Consider the following 25,825-nt stretch of genomic DNA (forward strand, 5'->3'; position numbering starts at 1 on the left):
TGGTCATGAAACAAGTTTCTTCACATTTTATCATGATGTTTGGTGAGGTTGAATGACTGTTAAGTGCAAAAAGCGTCAGTGTGTTCCATTCTTATTACGGTACTTATCAATATGATACAGTATTGCGCTTACTTCATTGTTAGTGTATACGAGAACATAAATACAATCGTGAAAAAAGCAAAAACACGTGGTAACGCCGGATAAAATAGCTTGCAAACAATAGTTATTGTGCATTATTCCCTTTGGAGCAAGATTCTTTAACAAACAGGAGAATCGTTATTTTGTGAATGAAAGCATAAGAGGGAATTGTGGTGGGGCCCTTCGTGTAGTCAATGGGTTTAAAGATGTTCGTATAGCGAATTACCCCAACAGTAGTTATGATTTATGTGATAAAAAAAAGTATCGATATCTGTAAACTATGGGAAATTACAGTGCATCCAAACCTTCTTCGCTCTCTTAGCGTCCCCCTGTGAGGTTCATTTTGTGTGAGACCACGTTTCACATGCTTATATAAGTTACAAACATACAGTAGAAAAGCGAATTAAAAATGTAAGCTTTTTGTCAGAGTGAAAAGATATTTTTGACCATCCTAAAAAAATATCATTGATCATGATCATTTATGCCTTTTTTGCAGCTGCACAAATGAACAGAATACTTCATATTGATTTCCTATTTCATAGGCGTTGGTGAAGAATATAACGAGAAGCGACGCGGTGGGCTGCCTCTCAATGTTCCAGAACAACAATGTCGGCCACCCCGTGCACTTGCGTCAGCTGTTTGCAGTCGAGAGACGCCACCAGTTTCCTGGGTCCGGGTTGACTCGGGACGAAATGTTCCGTCAGCGTCACGGTGGAGTGACCGCTCACGTCACTGAGGCAAATGAGTGACAAGTCAAGCGTCGAGGAAATGGATGGCGAGCAGGAAGTACGTGTTTGAATTATATCGGCGATCCTACCCCACAAAGACTTCATGGCCTTTCTGCAGGCCCAGGCCTTCAACTCTGAAGACCACGCCATTCAGCATCCTCGGCAGTGGGTTGGTGAACGTGATCTTGGCTGCCATTTCGTGACCAACCACAGCTTTTCCTAAAGGCTGCCAAGCATCATTTTCCGAATTCTTACGGATGTAAATAAACGAATATTCACATCATAAAGCGGAGTGAAAAGCCCACCGTGATGTTGAGATCAGGTGTCAGGAGCCTGAAGCACGTCTGGTTGGCTAACACCTGCTTGGTCTCGTTGACTCTTCCGGATATTGTCAGCATCAGTGCTGCCTGATCCACCAGCTGGTTCTGGTATTGCTGATATGGCAAAACCCACTCGATGGTGCGTTCTGTGTGAAGATGTTGGAAAACAATCGCGTCTTGTACGTCGATGAGCCTGGCGAGTGAGTCATTTTTTACTGAAAACCAACCTTCATTCGGCAAAAGCTCCACTGGCAACTGCTCCTTCTTGATGGTGCCCTTGACGACACCAGTGTAGTACATGACAGCCACTTGACTGTGCAGTGTAGTTTTCCGGGGCTGAGAACTCAAGTTCTTCACCACGATGCTCAACCGGGCGTCGGCCCCCATTCTGGGACCCTCTCCCTCCATCCTCACTTCAACGTGGACGTCCTCTGCTATGGGCGAGGAGTAGATATCTGGCTTGCTGCCGAAACGACAGGCGGTCTCTACGGCGATACGTTCCTCCTCTGAACCTGGACCCCCCCCAAAGAAGACATGGGAATGAGTCAGCGGATTATGGAGTCGTGGCGAGCTGTGCATTACACACCTAGGCCTTCGGTACATCAGTGCTACATCTTAATCAATCCAACCCTTAAGAAATATTTTATGACTAGAAAACCATTACTGCAGCTACAGTTGGGACTCATATAAAAAGTGTGGTGTGATTTAGTACAAGTCCACTAGAGGGCACCGTTAGCCAAGAAATAAGGCATGTGAGAAGGCATTGGAGTCACCATCTGATTGGTTAAAGCAGGGGTGTCCAAAGTCGGTCCTCGAGGGCCGCCGTCCTGCCTGTTTTCCAGCTCTCCCAGGAGCAACGCACCTGATTCAAATCATCAGGACCATTTTGATGCTGCTTCAGAGGTGGCTGATGAGCTGATCATTTGAATCAGGTGTGTTGCTCCTGGGAGAGCTGGAAAACAGGCAGGACAGCGGCCCTCGAGGACCGACTTTGGACACCCCTGGGTGAAAGCAACAGTTTTATCCACAATCATCTCATGCTCCAGGGCCCACAAAATTGTTTGCGAAGGCGTCCAGGTAGATTTCTAACCCTGGTGACAAATAATGGCTCAAATGCGATAGGTTATATGCGTAAATACGAAAACACAGATCTGGGAACGGCACAACAAGGAAAAAGCAATGAAAGGAAACTGAAAGACAAGTTGGAATTATTTTACTCATTTACTGCCATTCTCTGAATTTATTCGTGAATTGAAAATATGACATGAAGCGCCATTCCCAAATTTGTTTGGGTCTTGGTTTTTCTAGATTGCCGATAAAGCGCTGGTCAGACCTCTGGCAATGTTTTCCTCCCACGAGGGAGCACCATTTGCATTTTGCTCATGTTAGTGCTTTTTTACAGCTTCAGCTGTTGTTAAAGCACTATATAAACCAATATGTATGTATTGCGTTGTATTTTGGACACCCAGCCTCATTTCAAGCTCATATAACTCCAGATCCATATAATTTAGGAATTAACTGGTTTTTTTTTCTGATGAAAGAATAGAGTATAAAGTTTCATACGCTGCATTGAATGTTTATGTCGTCCTAAAACTCAATATTCTGTGTGTCCTGGAATTCGAGTGACCATGACAAAACCCCTGGTACTGGAGTGGATACATTACGTATCTAGTGAATGAGTTAATAAGAATTCATGGCCAAAATATAATTCACATCAGTCTGTGATTCAGATATTTTTAGTCCAGTAGAGAAGGCCTTGCAGGCCCTGACGGTCCACCACTGTTGTGAAGTGATAATGATGTGATAATGATGCATGATGAGCATAGCACCATGAGCAAAACAATACAGGCACTGGTACCTTCTTGATGTTTATATAAATGTGTGATGTCAGCACGCTCATCGGAGCCCACTGCTTTTGTGCTAATGGAGTGGCCAACGGCCTTCTTCTGACTACGTATCTGGCTGAATGTTCCATCGAGATTCCTTTGCCAGTAGATCTTGTCACTGTTGACCTAATAAAGCAGGAACAGTCCAATCGTCAGGGAAGGCGGTTGGACTCGCCTTTTATAGAGCTGATGGACTCTACGGAAAACTAAGGCCCACCTCTGCAAAAACAAACGGCGTGTCGTGTTTGAGGTAGACTTGGCCAGAGCGGATGGCGGTGACAGAGGCGGGGCCGCAGCGGAAGGTCCCTTGGCTTGTCTCCTGGGGGGTGGAGTCAACAGCTTGCCAACCCCCGTGACCGTGGGGCAAGTCTGGCCTGGCCATCCAGCAATCATTCCATACATGGAAATTCCTAAATAGCAACAGCTTTCATGTAAATAATCATTCTATACATCACAGGTGTCAAAGTCAAGGCCCGGCCGGGGCCAAAATCTCTTGATTCTGCACTATGTACAGTCTTGTTTATAGAACGGTTTTCTACATCTACATCTACATTTGCACAGTATACAGTTGACATGTCAGAATATCTTGTTTTCTAAGGCTGTGGACCAAATTTCCCCATTGCGGGACGGGTATTCTGATTCTGATTCTGAAAATTGGCTGCCACATCATTTTATTCGGCCCGCGAAAGCAAATCAAGCATGTAAAGTGCCATGATGCTTGCTAAAGTCCGAACCAAAATTTTAAATTGTCAAATGTATGTCACAAAAACAGCCATTATCCTTTACTTCAAATTTAAAACTGAGTTATTCATTAACTCATTCACTGCCAGACGATGTGCAAAAATGTGTCCACTCCAGAGCTGGAGTGATATGGGTCTGGAGTTATCTGCAATGAAATGGTGGCGGCTGTACATAAGCCAAATTCTGCCCCCTCGTGAGAGGGAAAAACATTGCCAGAGGTCTGACCAGCGCTTTATCGTCGCCCCCCTGCAAGAAAAAAACAAATTCGGGAATGGCGCTCTATGTCATGCTTTTCAATTCCCAAATAAATTTGGGAATGGCAGTGAATGAGTTAATTTGTTGTGCGCTGTATATGTAATACTGTATGTGGAAGGGATGAAACATTCTAATGGCTTCCCAAATTCATAACGGCCCTTGAGAGGAAACCGTAACGATAATGTGGCCTGCGGCAAAAAATGAGTTTGACACCCCTGCTGTACATGCACTACCTTGGTTGTTATTTTTTTTTCTGAGGAAAATTGTGTTCTTTCCCGTTTGAGATTGATTACCTGTCCGAAAATAGTTTTTAAATATGTGTTATATATGTTTGAATATAACTGCATAATTTTTGTTGGCCAATACTTGCCAGATAGAATCGCTATTGAGGTAGTCGATTGGCTCCATATGCTCATCAAAATAAACATCCGTCGTGAGGGATACGTCAGTGTCATGAGCGGACTCGAAGTTGGTCACGCTGCGAGCAGGTATACCCAGACAACGGAGAACTGTGAAGATAAAAAAGACAGGGATTTAGTTGTTAACTCATTCACTGCCATTCACGAATTTATTCTGGAATTGAAAATATGACGTAGAGCTCCATTCCCGAATTTGTTCGGGTTTAGTTTTTTCTTGTTTGGGTGCCAATAAGGCGCTGGCCATTGACTTTGGCAATGTTTTTACCCTTCCACAAAGGGGAAGCATTTCCTTTTTTTTCATGTTAGCACTTTGTTCCAGCTTCAGCTACATTGTATTGTATTTTGGACAGCTGCCCCCATTTTCAAGCTCATATAACTCCAGACCCAACTTTAGGATTTAGCTCTTTTTTTCTGATGAAAGAAGAGTTTCTTATGCTGCATTGAATGTTTCTGTAGTCCTAAAACTCAATATTCTGTGGGTTCTGGAATTCAAGTGACAATGACAAAAACCCTGACACTGGAGTGGATACATTTTTGCACATGTCTCGCAGTGAATGACTAAAAAAGAATTTGAGGGTTGGTTTGAATCTTCAAATTTGAGTCCAGTTTTTTAGCACAATTTGCATATTTCTACGAGGGTGACATTTGCATAATTGTACTGCACTTGACTCTGGTGCTTGAGTGAAAGTGACACGTGTTGCTGTATGAGCACTCAAAGTAGAAGCTATGACAGGAATGTCAGTGTCAAGTATTTTGGATGGAAATGAATTATGGCTATCAGTGCTTAGGTCAGCTGCGTGCATGGCTATTATTTGGATGCGCCCACACACACAGTGAAGTTTGCAGCCCGAGTGAACAAAACAGTGTACAGCGCCATGGTGGATATTCCTGAAGTTAACTTGTAAGTGATGTTACAAAATTCTAGAATGTCAAAGACCCTGAAAAACATCACTTGATTGGCAATATTGCTGCAGGAATGAGTAACGAGAGAATCCAAGTGTGGTCTTCTTTGCAAATCTAAATTCATTCATTCATTCATTCATTCATTCATTCATTCATTCATTCATTCATTCATTCATCTATTTAGTTGGTTAGTTAGCTGGTTATAATAATAATAATAATAATAATAATAATAATAATAATAATAATAATACACTGCATTTATAAGAGCCTTTCAAAACTCTCAAGGACACTTTACAGTCACAGGATATATTTTCTGCGGATGAGCAGTGGCAGCCACACGCGTCAGCGTTCACTCAACCCAGAAGTAACATAAAGTAAAAAACAAACAAAAAAACTAAATAACAAATACAGTAAAGTCTCGTTATATCGATATCGGATATATCGATAGTCCCGGTTATATCGATACTATTTCTATGCACGCACGGAGAAAATTACATGCAAACAGGGTCGGATATATCGATAGTCCCGGTTATATCGATATTTTTTTGGACTCCCTTGAATATCGATATAACGAGACTTTACTGTAATATGACAACACAAAGACACAGAGTCATTCATTCTTCAGCACTTTGTGTTAATTAGTTTTGTGGTACATGCACACGGATACTGTAGGACAGTGGTTCTTAACCAGGTGTGTGAGGATGCTTCCTATAGGGTGCGAGGATACCCTGGGGGGGAAATGTAAACTTTTTTGGGGGATAATGGTCGGGTAATCGAAAAAGGTGAAAAATTCTGGAAATCAAGAAGTCATTGTGTTCATTGCCATTAGGGATAATGCTAATTAAGCCTTATAGATGTCAACTTAAACCAATTATTATTATAATAATTATTTAGTATACTGTATATAATATTATTTATTTACCCTATTTTCCAGTGTACAAGGCGTACACAAAAGCCTTGATTTTCTTCAAAAGATGACCCGGCGCCTTATAGGCAGGTCCACCTTATGTATGAAGTAATATTGAGCCACAACAGATCTGGCAACTACTGTCAACAGCCACCGACTCCATTTCACCCCCCCTGTAGAAGTTGTGCGTAACCCCAACTTTTATTGTAGCGCCTTATAATGTGATGTGCCTTATATATGGGAAACTTTTATATATGTATCTATTATATTTGGAAAACATTTTTCATTCATTGAAGGTGCGCCTTGTAGTCTGGTGTGCCTTATAGATGAAAACATTTGTGAAAATACACCATTCATTGGGAGTGCGCCTTATACTCCGGTGCACCTTATACATCAGAAAATATAGTAACTACTTTTCCAATCTGAAGTCAGGAATAATGACTGTTATGATATTTGGAAAACTTTTCGCATTCATTGATGTGGTGTGCCTTATATATGGAAAACGTTGATATACAGTGAGACCTCAACTTACAAACACCTCAACTTACAAACTTTTTGTCTTACAAACGTCAAATTTATGAAAATTAAACCTTATAATAAGCACTATTTTCGTAATACACACCCACCACGGCTGGCGGAGTGATCTTCGGCGGAAGCACACGACCGAACAGCACCAGAGGTTAAGTTACCAACAGTCCTTATGGAAGGTGACTCTCCTTCAATAAGCCATCAACGACCATCAAAAAGGTAAATAAAACTTTATTTTACAGCACAGTTAATTTATTTAATTACAGTCGTCATGTAATGCGCCTCTCTTTCCAAACAGCAATTCCCTTTGACCTTCAACCTCCAACGCCATTCCATCAAGCCATAAATGACCATCACAAATGTAAATAAAGTGACTTTATGATACAATGCAGTGTATTTCTTTCATTACAATACAATAGCACATTTATTATACATAGAATAAGGTATGTTGTGTGTAGTTTTAAGGCTTATTTACTTGAAAAGTATATTTTATGGAAACCCGGGAACGGATTATTCCCATTTTAATGGTTTCCTATGGGATTTTTTTTTTGAGATACACACTTTTCGCCTTACACACTCTGTCTGGGAACCAATTAAGTTCGTAAGTTGAGGTCTCACTGTACTTCTGTATTATATTTGGCAAACTTTTTTCAATCATTGAAGGTATGTCTTATAGTCCGGTGCGCCATATAGATGGAAAAAGTTAGAAAATACACCATTCCTTCGGGATGGACCTTATACTCCGGTGCACCTTATACACCGGGAAGTACGGTATTTATTATTTGTATTTTCTGTAGCTTTCAATGCTCAGTTATGTAAATAAATAATTAAATATATGATGGTTTTGTTACTTGGGTATTATGATATCAATATTGCTTCTCATCAATTCTGGAAGTGGGTGCGAGAACTGATTGGTGAATTGAATGGGGTGCAAAGGAAAACGGCCAAGAACCACTGCAGTAGGAAGCTACGGTACGCTTTGGATGAAGTCATGGTCAAATCAGATTTCGCCGATTCACTAAGCAATCTGGACATGAAGGTGGGGGAGGTAATTGGGGCCCACTGAATGCATGTGAGAGGAGGTGTGGGAGTCTTCGAAATTTCCCAGTCTCAGCAGGAACAAAAAAAAGCTTAGTCGGAGGACGGCAAATCTGCCACCTCTGCGGTCAGCCCTGTCAGCGCACAAGAAAAATGGTTTCACACATCCTTTCTATTTGCTCCCACGCTCACCTGATGTTGTGACTCCTGAGAAGACCCAACATTGACCATACGGCACGGGCATTCCATTGGAGGAGTGGTATTTTCTCAGAATCTCCACACTGCTGCTCCATGCAGCCGGAGACACTCCATCAGAGTAATTCCCAGACCATTTTCCGATTAAAACTCCATAATCATCTTGAGCATTTATCTGGAGAAATTATAGGTTACTCATGTATCCCAAATACGCACATGATCTTCAAGTCGGTGTCAATGATTATGAGCCCTTACCATGGCTGATAGGACCCTGACAACATTTACAGGATCCCCTCGGCCAGATGGGGGCATGTCACTCTTCTCCAAAACGAAAAGACAGGCTTCTAAGATTCCCTCTTGAAACTACAGCGAAGAGACATAAACCATTTTTTGTTTCGCCAAAGCATGTTGCAGATGAGTCGTTTTATAAATGCACCTTCATAAGACCAACATTTATTTGTCTCGTGTTAAAAAAATGGTGGGCACAAAAGGATGTCACCCACAAAACAGGATCACTGTCATTTCTATTTTCACACTTTTCAGCCATTTTGACAAACGTGACCACAATGTTGGACTATTCAAAGAGTCCTTACTTGACCAAAATTCCACGTGCGAGCTCCGATTTGCTTCTCGGTTCCATAATAAATTCTTCCAGTGTCATTCAACACATACTCCTTCCTCTCCTCTTCATCATCCAGGAACACTGTGTCCTCTGAAAGAGACCGCCATTTGAACATTTATTACGTTCCCTTTGGTGGTGATGGTGATGACCATGATGATGATGATTCTGCTTATTACAATTATGATAATTATTGTGATTATTATGATTACTATGGTTATCATTATTCATCAGAATCAGAAAGCCTTTAATAGTCCCACAATGGCGAAATGTGCAATCTACAGCAGCATTGTGGAACGAATAAAGGTTTTCTGTTTCTGATTCTGAAAAATGAAAGGGGGCGGGCGTCAAAAGATAAAACAATGTATTCTATGCACAAAAAAAAATGTCAAAAGACTGGAATGTCCAACTGCACAAAAACAGTTTCATTAAAAAATACATAGTGCAAAGTGTCAAAATACAGTATAAACGCATATTATTATGCTTACTATGATTGTTATGGTAATATTCTTATGATGATGATTAGTATAATGATTCTTCTTAGTATGATGATTATTGAGATTATTATACTGATTCTTGGTATTATTGTTGTTATTATTATTACAATACAATACATGTTGATTTATAGCGCTTTAACGACAGGTGAAGGTATAACAAAGCGCTTAACATGGACAGCTATCGTATAGAGCAGGGGTCGGGAACCTATGGCTCGCGAGCCATATATGGCTCTTTTGATGATTGCATATGGCTCGCCGATAAATATTACATATTATAATACACATTGTCGTTTTTTTCATCGTTCATTTCCCGTTGGGGCTGCAGTTGGCGGAAAGCGCAATTTTGATTGGATGACACTGACCCAGAATGGCCGAAAGCGCCATGTTGATTGGATGATAGTGGCCGTCATGTTGAAATAGGTAAACGCCCCTTTAAATGAGCCCAACTTGTGCACTTCAGCGTGAATGCACCGGAGCATTAGAGGAGAGAAAATGTTCTGATTCTAATTTGCAATGAAACAATACCATCGATGGAGGAAACAGTCGAATGTCAGTGACATTTTAACAAGCCCCGATGTTAACGTTAGCATCGACATACTTCTGCGAGAAGTAGATTGCAGATAGCAAATGTGGAAGCTTATGAGCCGTGTGCAGGCCAGCTAGCAGTAACTTCGCCTCTGGACCGGCAAATTGAATTTCATTTCGATCGTTTTCCTGGAATTTTACCAAACACGAGGAACGGAAAACCATTCATGTTAATAGTGAGTACTATCACAAAGTTATTTTAAATAATGCATTCTGATATTTTGTTGAAAAGTGGCCGCGCATGCGCGTGTGTATGTGCGCGCGTGCGTGCGTGTGGCTCTCGCTGAAAAACATTTCTAAATATTTTACTTTTATGGCTCTCTTAGTCAAAAAGGTTCCCGACCCCTGGTATAGAGGAAATCAAGCAGTCACAAAGATAGTAGGAAGCACCAGTGGGTAAAATTAAGATCAAGTCTGAATCATGCTGAGTCACACGCCAAAGGGTACAAGTGTTATATCTTGTCAAATAAATGGAACTTCATATCGATGCATTCGTAATTCTCTTGTTTATACACCTGTATATTTTCATGTTTTTACATCAATGAACGTTCATATTGTTTTATACATTGTCGTTGGCGGCCATTTTATTGAAACAAACAACTATACCATTAAAATGTACAGATACATTATGTCCCTCGGGGTAAGTTATAATGAGATTGGACTGTATAATCAGAGATTTAAAAAAATCAAAGGCGTACGTACATCAAAGGGGAAAAAAAACAACATATATTTACTTTTGAAACTCACATTTGTCAAGTGAGACGTATGATTCAACTTCATTGTTGGATCAAGTCTGAATCATGCTGATTCAAATGCCAAAGAGTACAAGTGAGTTTTGATGTGGGTTATTATTATTATTAGTTATTAGTAGTAGTAGTAGTAGTAGTAGTAGTAGTTCTAGTAGTGGTTTGTCATCCACATGAGTTTGTCCTTGAAGTCGCAATTTTGGCTTCCTCCCTTTCTGTGAAAGAAACCCAGAAAGCCTGCCCTATTCACCTCTTCTGTGACTAAATCGCCCAAGAATGTGATTCCTGTTCACTAAAAACGGCAGAATTTCAATCAGGGCAGGAAATGGTTCACAAACATGGGCCCCAGTTTTCTCGGGGGCAGAGTTGGATGTTGATCCTGCACGGGTGGCATTTTTATCCCATCTCTTCTCTCGTATTGTTGCCACAATGGACGGAAAACATAACATGGCAAAGATAGACAAACATATGTGGTAAAAATATGATGTTTATGGTGGGGGGGGGGGGGAGTGGAAGGAAGAACTTCCAGTCGTGTGGGACAGTTAAGAGAAAGAGGGGAAGTGTGATTGTGGGGTGGGGTGGGGCAAGGGTGGTGAGGGGTGGAGTAAAGCGAGACATCTTTCAGGAGGTGTTTGGCAGCTGAGATTCTCGCCGTTCACTCCTCATTGAATATTTCTGAAAAGTATGTTGGAACAGAAACTCGCAGTAGGTTTGGGCGGAGGGGAGGATTCTGCGGTGAAAGTTTATGGAGAGGTCATTGTGGCCGGTGAGGCAAAACTGGGTGGGGGACTCTTATTTAAGAAAGAGGAAATGGTGTTCAGTAGGATAGACATCGTTTTGCAAATTCTTCTGGTGGGATATGAGCATGAAACGCAAAGACGACACAACTTTGAATCCGACACCATCTCACCTGCACACCAAGGGTTGAAGAGCATAATGATGTTCTTGTCAGAGGTGTAAGTATTTGGAGTTTCATTTTTCAAGGGGCTCGTCGTGACCGTCAGGCCATAAAGACCAATTGCAGCATTGGCTGTCGACTTGACAGACAACGTAATGTTGTTGTTTTTCTGCTCGTCAATCTTAGCCCCCCACCGTTTGTTGTCCAAGGTATCAACCAGTTGGATGATGACATGAGTCCCTTTGGACACCAGCGGTAGCGGACCTACAAAATGAATGAATGAATAAATATAATGAATGAATAAATGAAAAAAGGAATAAATGAATACATGAATACATGTCTAAATAAATAAATAAAACTAATACATAAAAAATGAATACATGTATACAAGTAAATAAGTAATTATATGAATAAATAAAAATAATGCATGCACAAATAAATACATAAACAAATAATTAAATAAAAAGTACATAAATAAATGAACAAACAAATAAATAAGCAAACAAAGAAAATAACTCGTAAAGAAATAAACACGCAAATAAATACACAAACAAACAAAAATAACTAGTAAAGAAATAAATAAACACACAAATAAATAAGTAAACAAACAAATACACAAACAAGTGAAGAAATGAATAATAAATATGTAAATGAATAAATAAATACAATAATACATAAATGCATAAACAACTAAATAATTAAACAATTAAATACAAATGAATAAATAAATAGACACAAATGAATAAATAAACACAGAAATAAACAAATAAATAAATAAACAAGTAAATACTGTAAATAAATAAACACAAATGAGCAAACAAACACAAACAAGTAAATAAATACATACATAAATGAATGAATAGATAAAATAATAAATAAAATAAAAAACCAAAACAAACAAATAAATACACAGATGTATAAATAAATAAACAGACACACAAATAAAATGAAAAATAAATAAATAAATGTTAGATGTCCAGCCAACTGAACCCAATTATTCCAAAATTAAAACTGCTGAGACAAAATGCAAAAAATAAATAATAGAAATGACCAAAGTCCAAGTAGAGTGAAGGCTGCCGCTGCTCACCCGCACAAAACAATCAGTGACTGTAAAGTGTCCTTTAGAGTTTTGGAAGGCGCTTAGAAATTAAATGTATTATTATTATTACGTATATAAAAGCTGGCCACCAAATGACCACTGAGCCATAATTCGGTCTTTTACTTTCAGAGGACCGAAATGCGTTTCATCACTCAGTATCCGTGATACTTTAACATAATGAAACGTAAATGACGCAAACCTTCACGATATACATATACCGATCTGTTTCCAAGAAGATGAATGCCCCAGATCTTATATTGCCCGTCTGTCCATTGTTACCGTGAGGTAGGTCATACCTGTTCGGAGATCGAGATGCAGCTTGTCGGTTTCAGCACTGAAGGGCCTGTTGAGCTCCAGCTCGATTTGGAACGTCTGTCCTCTGCGGATGATCAGCTCTTCTGTGTGGTACAGGTCAGTGTGGTGCTCCTGTCTGTTGGTTCCCATCTTGGAGCTCAGCAGATCCACAGAGCGCACTGACAACTTCATGACTGAGGAAGATAGATGGAAAACAATTGAAATATTTGATAACAGTGTGTTCATATCCCTGACTTTAAACATTCAAGGGCATTACCTTCCATTTCCTTTGACTCTCCATTTTCTGGCTTTGTCCCATCAAATTGTGGAAAAGGGGCGGGCGGCTTTACCAGTTCCACTTTATCAGTGACATCATAAGTATTGCTATTCTGGCATTTACAGCAGCATGGACATATTTTCTTCAACCAGCGGCGGCAAGCCGTGTCCTCTGTCGTTTTTTCCCCTGGCTTGTGAATGGACAACTCCACCCGGGTGGGCGGGGCTGCACCAGGAAAGCGCCCCACATCAGATGTGCGTCTGACGGTCAGCCTCTCACCTGGCATCCTTTCAACAACACCATAATAATTCCGTCAAGACAGTTAAGAATCAGAATAGAAAGTCAAATGTGAGGAGATTGTTAAGATTGTTGTTTTTGGAGCCCTGCCATGCCTCTCTGGGCATCCAAGTTTTGGGAACAGAAAGTAGAGTTTACTATGTTTATGAATTTTGTGAACCTGATTTGCCTCACTGGGCATTCCCCCATATTCACAGCGCATCTGCAAATTTGGTTCCAAAACGTAGACTAGATTTTAGGTCTGATGTGTGGTACAGGTAGTGGAATGCAAAACGTGGTGCATTTGATGGAGGCAAAGGCAGAGCGATACTTCCACCACACTTTCCACGTGTGGTGGAAGTATCGGATTTCAAGCAAACAATCAGGAGGAAAAAGCAATGCTCTATAAAAAGAAATATTGTCGGTGCGCAATGCGGGTGTTGTGTGCTACCCTCCAAGTGGGATGTCAAGCTGTATATGACTTATAACTAGTAAATATCATCCGAAACGCATAAACTCTCAATTTTCATAATATCATGAACCGCAAACATTTGCAGATTAAAATCCCCTCAAATCATGTTGGCCTACATTTTATGTAGCCATTGCTGAAATTCTTTTTGTTTTGGGATAGGAGATACAGACAGAACAGGCCTTAAAGCAGAGGTGCCAAAGTCCAGGCCCGGGGGCCAAATCTGGCCCATAACATTTTTATTCAGCCCGCGAAAGCAAATCAAGCATGTCAAGTGACATGTTGCTTGCTAAAGTCCGAACCAACATTTCAAATTGTCCAATGTAAACGACAATAACAGTCATTATTCCTGACTTCAGATTTGAAAAGTTGTTACCGTATTTTCTGATGTATAAGGCGCACCAGAGTATAAGGCGCATCCCCAATGAATGGTGTATTGTCAAACCTTTTCCATATATAAGGCGCACTGGACTATAAAGCACACCTTCAACGAATGAAAATGTAGAAAGATTTCCCAAATATAAGGCACACCACATATTAAGGCGCTACAGTAGAGGCTGGGGTAACGCACTACTTCTTCTACAGGGGGAAATTGAGTTAGTGGCTTCTGCCAGTAGTTACGAGACCTGTTGTGGCTCAACATTACATCACATATAAGGTGCACCTGGATATAAGGCGCAGGGTGATCATTGGAAGAAAATCAAGGCTATTGGGTGGGCCTTATACAGTACACCACAAAAAAAAATCATTAATTTATTGTGTGCTCTATATGTAACGTGGAGGGGATTAAAGATTTTAATGGGTTCTCCAAATCCAAATATAATGTGGCCTACTGTAAAAAAGGAATTTGACACCCCGGCCTTGAAGCTTTATTTATTTATTTGTAATATTTCCCAAAAATATTGAGCAAGTGCAAGAGTGCTGGATCATTAATTGCGCAAACATTATTTTGTAAGAAAGGGCAAAGGAAAAAAAAAAACACACATTTTTGTCATTCCTCCTTAGATGAACTGACAGAATGTTCACAATGATTGATGAACACTAGTTAATGTACTATTACTTGTTCAATATTTGCAAACAGGCTCAAGACTGCGATTTGGGAGGAAAGTCAGCGATGGTGAAGTTATGCAGAATAGTTCAGAGGTCAGAAAATGCCTGGGTGTGGTTTCTACACGCACCGCTACCGTTGAACATCTGTTCAAGTTTCCAAAGTGTGTTTTTGCTTTGGTGTGTGCTCACGTGTGTTTCTGTCTATGTGGGGTGGGGGAGGGGGTGACATTTAACTTCCTGAGTTCATGTCTTAGTCAGATAACAATTTGCACAATTGCTTGTTTCCAAATTAAATACGTCTTTTGTAAATATTTATCATCACCATTTACAGTCATTGTTATGAAGACAATGGCGGGTGTCAACTGTATGGACAACATTGTCTTGAGACAACCATCCATAAATGCAGCCATCTTTGAAAACTTTGCTGCCAGTTATTTTTTCTGCTAAAACTAAAAATACATGGATTAAAACAACTTTTGGACAACTTCACTTTTCATGAGTTGTTTTTTTCATAACTGCCATCATTATTGTGCTCTGAATTATGTATCTTTTAGACGGAGGCGGGCGATAAGTAGAAAAGTGAAAGGAAAGGCTGCATCACTGTGAGAGTGGGCACAGCTGACTTCAGTAGTTCAAGGAACCAAATAGGGCCTTGTTTTGTTTTTTTCCCGCAAGACATTGGAGATTTTTTAAAAATTTTAAATTGGATTGGATTGGACTTGCCTTTATTAGTCTAGCAGTGGAGAAATTTACATTTCACAGCAGCAAAGTGATGAAAGGAATGAAAGTAGAAAAACAAAATACATGAGCTGCTGGAAAGGCAGCCACTCTCGCGGCGCCGTCTTGAAGTCAAAAGAACAAAAAAAAAACTAAATAACAAATAATATGACAACACAAAGACACAGTCATTCATTCTTAAGCACTTTCTGTACCCTCTTTGTTACATGAAGCAGTTCTCGATGAAAGAGGAGAGAAATCACAAATACGTATATTGTGATTTTTGCCTCCAATAATCATTTTTGAATTTCATTAACTCATTCACTGCCACACGTGCGAAAATGTGTCCACTCCAGTGCCAGGGTTTTTGTCATTGTCACTCGAATTCCAAGCGCAACAGAATATTGAGTTTTAGGTCGACATAAACATTTAATGCAGCGGAAGAGACCTTAGTCACTCTTCTTTCATCAGAAAAAAAGAATTCCTAAGCTATATCCTTCTGGAGTTATAAGAATTTGAAATGAGGGCATCTGTCCGAAATACAATGCAATACATACATATTGGTTTATATCGCGCTTTAGCAACAACTGGAGCTGGAACAAAGCGCTAACATGGAAAAAGGGAAATGCTGCCATTCGTGGAAAAGAAAAAAAACATTGCCAGGGGCGATGGCCAGTGCTTTATCAGCACCCAAACAAGAAAAAACAAAAACCAAACAAATTCAGGAATGGCGCTCAACATCTTATTTTCAATTCCGGATAACTTTGTGAATGGCAGTGAATGAGTTAAGCACAGGGGTGAGCAAACCTTTTGCAAATGGGGTCAGAATTCGTCATTTTAACCTTAGCGGACATTCTTTACATATAACAGCAATTAATGTAAATACATTTCTTGAATATCGATATAACGAGACTTTACTGTATTTTACTGTCGGAAGCACATCAACAATTGCATCTTCGATGAGTCATCAGCTTTCCATTGGCATGAGAGTCATTTCGGGTCGCATGCCTCGCTTAAAGGACAACCGACGTATCCGGACAAGTTGTGTCCATAATTTGTAAAATCACTTCAAATGACTTCTACTGAGCGTATTTTACAAAGATTCCACCGCGTATAGCTATATTTTACTTTTTAAGACTTGCGCTGAATATTCAGGAAGTCTTGTTTTCGAGTTGATGACGATGCCTGACATGACGTCACGTCTGGAACGCCCCTGACCGAGAAAGCGACACACAATGCATTTTGGGTACTTTGTTTGGTCTGAAAACTTCGTGTTGATCTGTGGTGATGGTGAAATTAGAAGGAAAACACATAAATAACACGATGGTGAATCGTTGTGTGTTACACCAAGACTACTATTTGATACGAGTTGACACAAATTCCCAGCAGACAAATCAGCCCGTTTCCAACAGAGCTTGGGCGCCATCTTGTGCATTTTCTGGGACGCTAAATTGGAGTCCTGACGGCTCGCATTGATACGGGAGGACTTCTTTAATCGATTGCAAACATTTATGCGTTCCTCTTCAGAATTATTTGAATCATATTCATAACTGGATGAGTAACAAGAAAGCATCTTCTCCGAAACTGAAGCCATTGTTTTGATTCTCCAGCAAGGCGATGACGTCCTCGTGTGATGTCACGAACAAGGGGGCGAGAGCTTCTGAAACTCGCCATTTCCGGCGTCATTTTGAAGTAGTTTTGGGACACTAACTCATTTTTATTGGTGTTTTGCATTTGACTAAAAATATCAGCCTGCATGTTTTGGGTATTTTAGATGCTAGAAAACGTTTTTCTGATGTCAGTTAGGAAACAAAAATTGGTGTCGGTTGTCCTTTAAATGTATGTGATCGCCGCTACATTAATCAGATAATGTCATAAACCTCGTGAGCCCCGCTAAATGATGTGTTTTAAAGCATCTTCCCGAACCCGCGAGGCATTAAATGTGTTTAACTAGCTTGAAATTAGATTGTAGCCCTTTTCACTGCCCATCACTAGAATGCAAGTCACTTGTTCCTTTCAGATGCCTCTGCGGGCCCACTCCCTCTCTCCTCAGCGAGTTTATGTTGGCAAGGCACCACAACTGGAATGCCGGCTGCCCCCCTGAGATAAGCGGCGAAAACTCTGCTTCTGTCTTTCTATGTATGATCACGTCTTGTTCTTTGTTCATCTAACTAACAGAACACCCCAATGACCCCTCCCAGCCCAAAAAGATAAAACGGTGAGGTTATGCGTTCCGCTCAATCGGGCAAGATGAGTGTCATGTGTAACCTATTAGACACCGCACAATGGGTCAGCTGGTACCAAAGACGAGTCTTAATCATCTGACAAAGAAAAAAAACAGTAACCACCATTTTCAGAATTTTTTTCAACATGTGGAGGCTTCTTGTTTGTCAACTACTAACTGAGGAGAGCAAATATTATTCATCTCACTTGTGATCTTCAGCTTCACGTTTGAATCTCTTTGAAATCTACAACAGGATAACTGTTTCCTTATTTTGCCTGCCTGTAAGCTTTTGCAGTAGCGCTCAAGCTCTCCGTTCATCTCTGTAGCTTTTCTCCAGGGAACCCCGCTGTAAACTACCAAAGGTTATAAGGCCTCCCCCTCTTTTGTGGGAAAGGAAGCCGTTATTTATGGTTTTCATCTAGCCGTGAACAATATCAGTGAAGAAAAAAGAAAATAAAAATCTTACTTTCTCTCTTAAGGGTTGAAGAGTCTGCTTCTTATCCCCTTCAAACTTTGAGGAACTGTTCTCTCTCCTACTACTTGCTGAGACTACAAAACATGACAGTCCAAGAATGCATCGCACGGGATTTTAAACTGTCACACACCCACTCCAACACACTCCGCCCCACTGCAAAGGGCTGACGTTTCTCCCAATCTCAGCAAGCTGTTGCTTTCCAGCACTCAGCACTGGTTGGAGATTGCGTAAAACAAGAGCACAAAGTTGGGGGGAGAGACAATTCAGGTGATGTAACAACTACAATAATGGAACATTGAACATTATACTGTATATGCAGTGTACATGGTTGCTTCCATGCAATTTGGTAGCCAAGTACGGATGTTTTTACGGTCTGTCTATATTGATTCATCTTTAAAAACACTGAGGTAAACCCCACCATGTACAATATGGTCACAAATTATAACCCCGCAACAGAGTGAAGATGCAATCACCGAAACACACACAAAAAAGTGGTTGTTTCACAAATTGTCTAAAGGACCTTTGCCGCTGCTAATAAAAACAAAATGTATTAATCAGTGTTTGAAATAACGACTGCCCGGATGCCCGAGGCGTGTACCTTTCAGAACCTCTCTGCCCGGGAGGCTGACAACTTTTTCCAGGAAAAAAAAAAAAACGAAAGATTTTTTTTCAAATAAACGTTTGCGTTGTGCGATTTCACAATATTCGTTCGGTTTGCAATATCGGAATTTCGGTTCACTTGGCAATTTTTAAGTTCGGTTCGTTTGGTAATTGACATACTCGGCAGCCAATCAGAAGCCTGCATTGAATAACTTCGCGCCCGGACTTTCCCGAGCGTTATCAGGTTGTGCCTTTGCATAACATTTTCAAAAGACGACGCACAGAGAACACAAGAAAAATGTATAAGTGGTTAGGAATCAAGCCAAAACCTCAGCCCCAGAGGAGAGACTCAAAAGAAGTTAACAAAATTTATGACGCTCCGAAACGTAAACGTACATTGAGAGCATCGTGGAAAGGAGTTTACGTGGCTTGCAGCAGATGACGCACTGTGCAACCTGCCGGGAAGTGTATGGACAAACGACAACTGGAGCAAAATCATCAGCAAATGATATTTAAGACAAATTAACCAAGGGAGCATTTGTGGTAGCTAAATCAATTACTTAATTTAAAAGTGTTGTTCTGTTATATATTCTGATTATCAATCCTTAACACTTTGCAACAATTGTTTTTTTTGCGATTAGTCGTCTGATTGTGTTTAAAGTTGTGAAAAATTGGGCAGGCAACTTAATGGCCGGGTAGGCAACTTTTCAGAGTTGTTTACCCTGGTGTCCGCTAACTTTTTGTCATGAGTTTCAGACACTGTGTGTGTGTATATATATATATATATACACACACACAGTCGGCAGTACATTTGCACCTAAAAGCTAGCAACCACTCATTTGACGACAATGAGGTTAAAATCTTAGCGAAAGAACATAGATGGTTTGAAAGGGGGGTGAAAGAGGCGATTCTTATAAAACAACAAAATCCTTCATTAAACCGGTCTGGTGGTGTGAGGTTCAATTTGGATCGTTCATACAATAGCCTGCTCAGGCAAAACAGGTTAGGCAACTTTCGCAATGCTGATGAGGGTCGTTATGCTGATGAGGTGATACCGGGGGGAGTGGGTGTAATAGGCCAATCGTTAGTCAGGAATGTAGGAACAATCAGTGGGGCCACAGGGGGGGGGTCCCGCGCCCCCCCCCCCCCCCCCCCCCAACCTGAGAGTAGGGACCTATCATAGCTGTGTCCGGCGCCACCAGGTCTGGACATTAGGGATATATAAATGGGGCCGATACGACCAGTCAGACTTTAGTTCGCTGACGAAGCCACTTGGATAGGAGGCGAAACGTCCGAAACCTTCACTTTTGTACAGATGACGGCTGAAGAAACCTTCTCATCGATGGACCACTCCTGTACGACTGAGAGCTTACACAGACATATATATATATATATATATATATATATATATATATATATATATATATATATATATATATATATATATATACAGTAAAGTCTCGTTATATCGATATCGGATATATCGATAGTCCCGGTTATATCGATACTATTTCTATGCACGCACTGAGAAAATTACATGCAAACAGGGTCGGATATATCGATAGTCCCGGTTATATCGATATTTTTTCGGACTCCCTTGAATATCGATATAACGAGACTTTACTGTATATATATATATATATATATATATATATATATATATATATATATATATATATATATATATATATATATATATATATACACACACACACACACACACACACACACACACACACACACACACACACACACACTATCGCGTGCCACTGCTCACCCGCAGAAAAAATATCTTCTGACTGTAAAGTGTCCTCGAGAGTGTTGAAAGGCGCTTTTTGGATTGGATTGGATTGGATTGGATTTGCTTTTATTAGTCTCACAGTGGAGAAATTCACATTTCACAGCAGCAAAGTGATGAAAGGAATGAAAGTAGAAAAACAAAATACATGAGCTGCTGGAAAGGCAGCCACTCTCGGGGCGCCGTCTTGAAGTCAAAAGAACAAAAAAAAACTAAATAACAAATAATATGACAGCATAGAGGCAATATGACAAAACAAAGACACAGAGAGACATTCATTCTTCAGGACTTGCTGTACCCTCTTTGTGATGACATGAAGCAGTTCTAGATGAAAGAGGAGAGGATCAAAGCGTCTTTCCACTAGTGGATCAGGGACATCATGGTGGAACGTGCACGTCGACTACAAGCTAAATGTTGAAAGCAAACACGCAGCTGTAGCATCCATTGACGAAAAGAGATTGTCTCACATCTCCTGTCCCACATAAATCTGCTTCAATTCCAAGCCGCAACAGTTCCACATACGCATCGGCGCTCTGCGCTGACGCTCCTTTCTTCTTATCGCGGGTTCCTCAAGCCATGCATCCATCCAGCCGCAGACTGTCCAACAGCACTGACCTTCCACTGAACAAAGCGGGGCTGTGAAGATGCTGCCCATTACAGGCGCGAAAAAGCACAATGGCCCCTTTGGTGTCCAGCGATGGCAGTCGAATGGCTCCGACATTCCTCCCATTCAATAACAGTACTGGCATATCCATTATTATAAATGTATTATTATTATTATATACATGTATATAAGTCAAAGCTTTCATTCATTGAATTATTTTTGGAAGTTTTTTTTTCCTGAGACTTATTACAAAACATTTCCATCTTCTGGCGAGTAGAGTACGTGGATGGAAACATAAGGTGGGTGGTGAATTGGGTTCCCTCGGCATTTGAGGGGTATAGGTTCCGGCTGGCAATTTTGGTGGGTGGAAATCAGATAAAAAAAAAATCATTGAAATCACGGTTTCATCAACCAGATAGTGTTGTCATCTGGGGATATTTGGCATGATTTACTATGACATTGTGGTGGGTTTCGCATGAGTCGTCACAAACTGATGTTTGTCGCCACTCCCATTACTGGCGGGAACAGATGATGACGACCCACTGTGGGTCATGAGTCATTTGATTCAGAACTGAGTGGCATTTAGAATGCGGTGTAATTTTCAGTGTGGCGACGAAACGCGTCTGCTTGCTTTCGTGGAACCTGTGCCAAACGTGACTGTTTGAGCTGTTCATTCACTTTTCAGTCATCTTGATTCATGCTGCATGGTTACTGTGGAGATGAAAACAAACAAGAGGTCAGTGTGTGAGCGTTGGGTTTTGTCATCCAGTCTGCTCTTTGCCTCAATTGTGTGACTCGCCTCCTCTTGGATGAACGACACATTGAGCAATTTAAGGTGATAAGGAAAGAAAAGGATGTTAAACGGTGCATTTCAGTGTCATCCACCTCTGGTGTTTCATCACAATGTACTGGAGTATAGTTTTTCAGAACATGAAAATTGAAAAAAAAACGCAGCAAAAACAATTTCTCAGCAAAATATCAACCAAAATGAGTGTAGCAGTTTCAGCGTGAAACTGATCAACTCCCCTATTCACGGAGACTTTGTTGATTGATTCCAGTGCAATATTATGGCTGTGTTAAACTAATTGCATGAGCATGGCTTTAGAATTTCCATGTTACAAAGCGTTGCGCAGCCTGGCATATTTAATGTTTTATGCAAGTTAAAACAACGACAATGCTGCCTAAGAAAATTTGGCATCTATGAGGTCAATACACACAACATCTGGATCCAATTTATGGTCACATGACCACTGCGAGGTTGAAGTAGCAGAACCTGCAATCTGAAAACAACAGACCCCGGAATGAAACGCATCACCAGTGAAAACATGAAGCAGTCGGTCTCCGGCTCAGCCTGTTGCCATGGATCCCAGGTAACTTGATTTAAGCCTGTTTTATGTGTCTTCAAACAAACATAGTTGAGGCACAATCCAATAAATTGGATTAAATAAATAAATAAATAAATAAGACTCTACCTATCTATTTAGCTAGACTGCTAGCTTGCTACTTTGCCATCTAACGGCAAAGTACAGATTATGTATCCAAAAATATATAAATAAATCACATAAAAGGTATATACACAACTAGCTGGCTCGCTAGCTAGAAGCGTATTTACCTTTTATTTGATTTATTTAAATATTTATACATAGTTTGCCAGCTAGCTATCCAGCTAGATGGCAAACTAGCGAGGTCCATGAGGTTAATATGTGCAACATCTGGATCCAATTTATTCTCAGCCAGATAGATGTGTATTTACCTTTTATTTGATTTATTTATACATTTTTGGAAACATTCTGTACTTTGCTATTGTGAAACAGAAATTTCTCCATTTTGGGATAAGTAAATTGTTCATTGATTCATTCATTCATTTGATTTTGTGTTTGGCAGCTTGTGGTCATACGTCCCTGCGTATAGGGAATATGTGTGTGTGTGGGGGGGGGGGGGATTTGGGGGTGTCTCATCTGAATAAAACAAGACACATTTTGGGTCGTTCCTATAAATTATATTAGGAACTAATAGACTTACAAGTCAGTGAAGAGTGGAGCTGATGAAGTCAGAAACACATGTGCACGTGAAGTGTGAAATTGAATCAAACAGCAGCCAATCATCCGTTCAAAATTTAAAAATGGTTTTGGTACAACATCGACACTTGATGGCATTTTCTATCACCATCGCAGTTCTCTAGCCTCATATTAATATGTGTAGCATTCACAATATTGTTTGCTGTGGTGTTTGGAATTCAGCGGCCAAAGGGTTAAAGATGCAGACTTTCTTTTCACAGAATACCTGCAGAGAACTGGTCGTTCTTTCCCCTCCATTGCCCCGAGCAAAAGATTACTGCTAGATGAACACCTCCCACTCCTCGCTGAAAAAAGCTCCAAAAATAAAATAAACAGACACTCTTTTCATGAGCATTTTTTTCCATTTATATAATTCAGGAGCATTTACTGACAAAATATGGCAGGTGGCAAGATAATATTGTTGCCTGTCACAAAGTTAGGTAGGTATTGTTGAAATTGTGTGTTGTTTTTTTTTGGCAGGACATCAACAGAACTTGAAAAGCCATTTTAAGAGGTGCCATCCACCAAGGGATCCTGGAGCATTGAGTCATTGCATTATTTCTGTCGCACTTCAAACCAACCCAACTCATGGGCATTTCGAGAGCTCTTGAAAACAACCCCTGTTGCAAACAGGGTGTCGGACATGAAGCAAAAATAGTGCAGGAATGAAAAATGAAGATGGAGGGGAAGAGCAAAAACAGCCAAAAACAGTCAATTTTGATTTAGAGATAAGATTAGATTTGCCTTTATTAGTCTCGCAGTGGAGAAATTTACATTTCACAGCAGAGGAGTAATGAAAGGAATGAAAGTAGAAAAACAAAATACATGAGCTTCTGGAAAGGCAGACACTCTCGCGGCGCCGTCTTGAAGTCAAAAGAACAAAAAAAAAAAAAAAATAACAAATAATACGAGAACACAAAGACACATTGCCATTTGAGTGTGATCACTGGACAGCGCTGGGGTGATTGTGCTTTTTGCGGCTGTAATGGGCAGCATTTTCAGAGCACCGTTTTGTTCAGCGGAAAGGTCGGTGTGTATGTGGAACTGCCGCAACTTAGAATTGAAGTGGATTTACATGTGACAGGAGATGTGAGACAGTCTCTCTTCATCAACGGATGCTACAGCTTCATGTTTGCGTTACATTTATCTTGTAGCAGATGTGAACATTCCACCATGGCGTCCATGATCCACTGGTGAAAAGGGTTGATCCTCTCCTCTTTCATCTAGAACTGCTTCATGTCATCACAAAGAGGGTACAGCAAGTCCTGAAGAATGAATGTCTCTCTGTGTCTTTGTTTTGTCATATTGTCTCTATGCTGTCATATTATTTGTTATTTAGTTTTTTTTGTTCTTTTGACTTCAAGACGGCGCCCCGAGAGTGGCTGCCTTTCCAGCAGCTCATGTATTTTGTTTTTCTACTTTCATTCCTTTCATCACTTTGCTGCTGTGAAATGTAAATTTCTCCACTGTGAGACTAATAAAGGCAAATGCAATCCAATCCAATCCGGAACTGTTTCATGCAACAAAGAGGGTGCAGAAAGCGCTTCAGATTGAAGACTGTCTTTTGCGCTGTGTCGTATCATTTATTTAGTTTTTTTGTTGTTTTGACTTCAAGATGGTGCTGTAAATGTAACTGCCTTTACAGCAGCTCCTGTATTTTGTTTTCGCTGATGTGAAGTGTAAATTTCTCCACTGTGAGGCGAATAAAGGCTCATCTAATCTAATCTGACAAAAGACTCATGCTAAATCAAAAGCCAAAGAATAAGAATGAGTGTGAAGACGAGATGCATTTTGGATATGCTGGCAGAGATTTTGGTTGCAGGGTGCAAATAGAAGAGAAAAGAAAGAAAAGAGTAAATGGAAAAATCAATAATTCATGCTATGTCCCAGTGTCCCGGGACACAAGACAGATGTGCCTTGACAAGGCAAAAATGGCACAGTAATAAAGTGAGATTTCAGCGACTCTCGACCTACGAAGTCACCAGAAAGTGGTAGAAACAGGTGACTTTTTTCCCCCAGCACCCCCAGCCCTAAAAATGTCAACTAAAATAAGGTATGGTCGCATATGCTTCACTTATATCACATCCCCACCCCCCGCTACATTAGACCGTCAGCTTCACCAAGGCAGCAAAAGTTTTTTTCCACCTCTGCAAAAACCTTTTGTGAAACTTTGCCGCGCAGTGCCTCACAGGCTTTTAGCAAAGCACATCCATTTTCACAAAATGCGACTTGCTTAACATCCAATTCAGCAGGAGAAAGCACAAGGCTATGTCTTGTTTAGTCGCTTAGCAACCGGGACCCACGCCATCAGCTATATCTCCCAGTGGGTGCCGCAAAAAAAAATAAAAAATGCCCCCCCAAAAAAAGAATCAACCATTAGATATTATAATCACAACCTCCGGTCTGCAAAATGTTAATTTGGTGTGCAAACTAAAACTACTGAAATATTGCACCTCACCGCCAGGGTGAGGCTGAAAATAAA

The 25,825-nt window shown here is 40.5% G+C and overlaps 1 protein-coding gene across 1 annotated transcript; it reads right to left on the bottom strand.

Moving 5' to 3' along the window:
- On the bottom strand, nt 1-18,382 carry tgm1l1 (transglutaminase 1 like 1). The gene is made up of 14 exons (XM_089008919.1): nt 18,276-18,382; nt 13,074-13,360; nt 12,799-12,990; nt 11,416-11,667; nt 8,652-8,770; nt 8,314-8,421; nt 8,056-8,233; nt 4,439-4,577; nt 3,290-3,482; nt 3,045-3,198; nt 1,414-1,698; nt 1,172-1,332; nt 956-1,092; nt 1-870 (listed from the first exon to the last, which is right to left on the bottom strand). The coding sequence occupies exons 2-14, from the start codon at nt 13,357-13,359 to the stop codon at nt 726-728; spliced, it is 2,349 nt and encodes a 782-aa protein (XP_088865045.1). The 5' UTR covers nt 13,360; nt 18,276-18,382; the 3' UTR covers nt 1-725.
- Between the last annotated feature and the right edge of the window lie 7,443 nt (nt 18,383-25,825).

This window comes from Hippocampus bargibanti, linkage group LG11 (genome assembly GCF_051943395.1).
Source record: "Hippocampus bargibanti isolate YZ-2025 linkage group LG11, ASM5194339v1, whole genome shotgun sequence".
Classification (NCBI taxonomy): domain Eukaryota; kingdom Metazoa; phylum Chordata; class Actinopteri; order Syngnathiformes; family Syngnathidae; genus Hippocampus; species Hippocampus bargibanti.

What these genes read in the sequence shown, in the direction of transcription:
- tgm1l1 (XM_089008919.1), bottom strand. Translation starts at nt 13,359, where the DNA reads ATGCCAGGTGAGAGGCTGACCGTCAGACGCACATCTGATGTGGGGCGC. An exon ending in GCATCTCGATCTCCGAACAG is followed by an intron (nt 11,668 to 12,798) that starts GTATGACCTACC and finishes TTCATTTTGTAG; the next exon opens with GTCCGCTACCGCTGGTGTCC. An exon ending in TTTATATAAACATCAAGAAG is followed by an intron (nt 1,699 to 3,044) that starts GTACCAGTGCCT and finishes GGGGGGGTCCAG; the next exon opens with GTTCAGAGGAGGAACGTATC.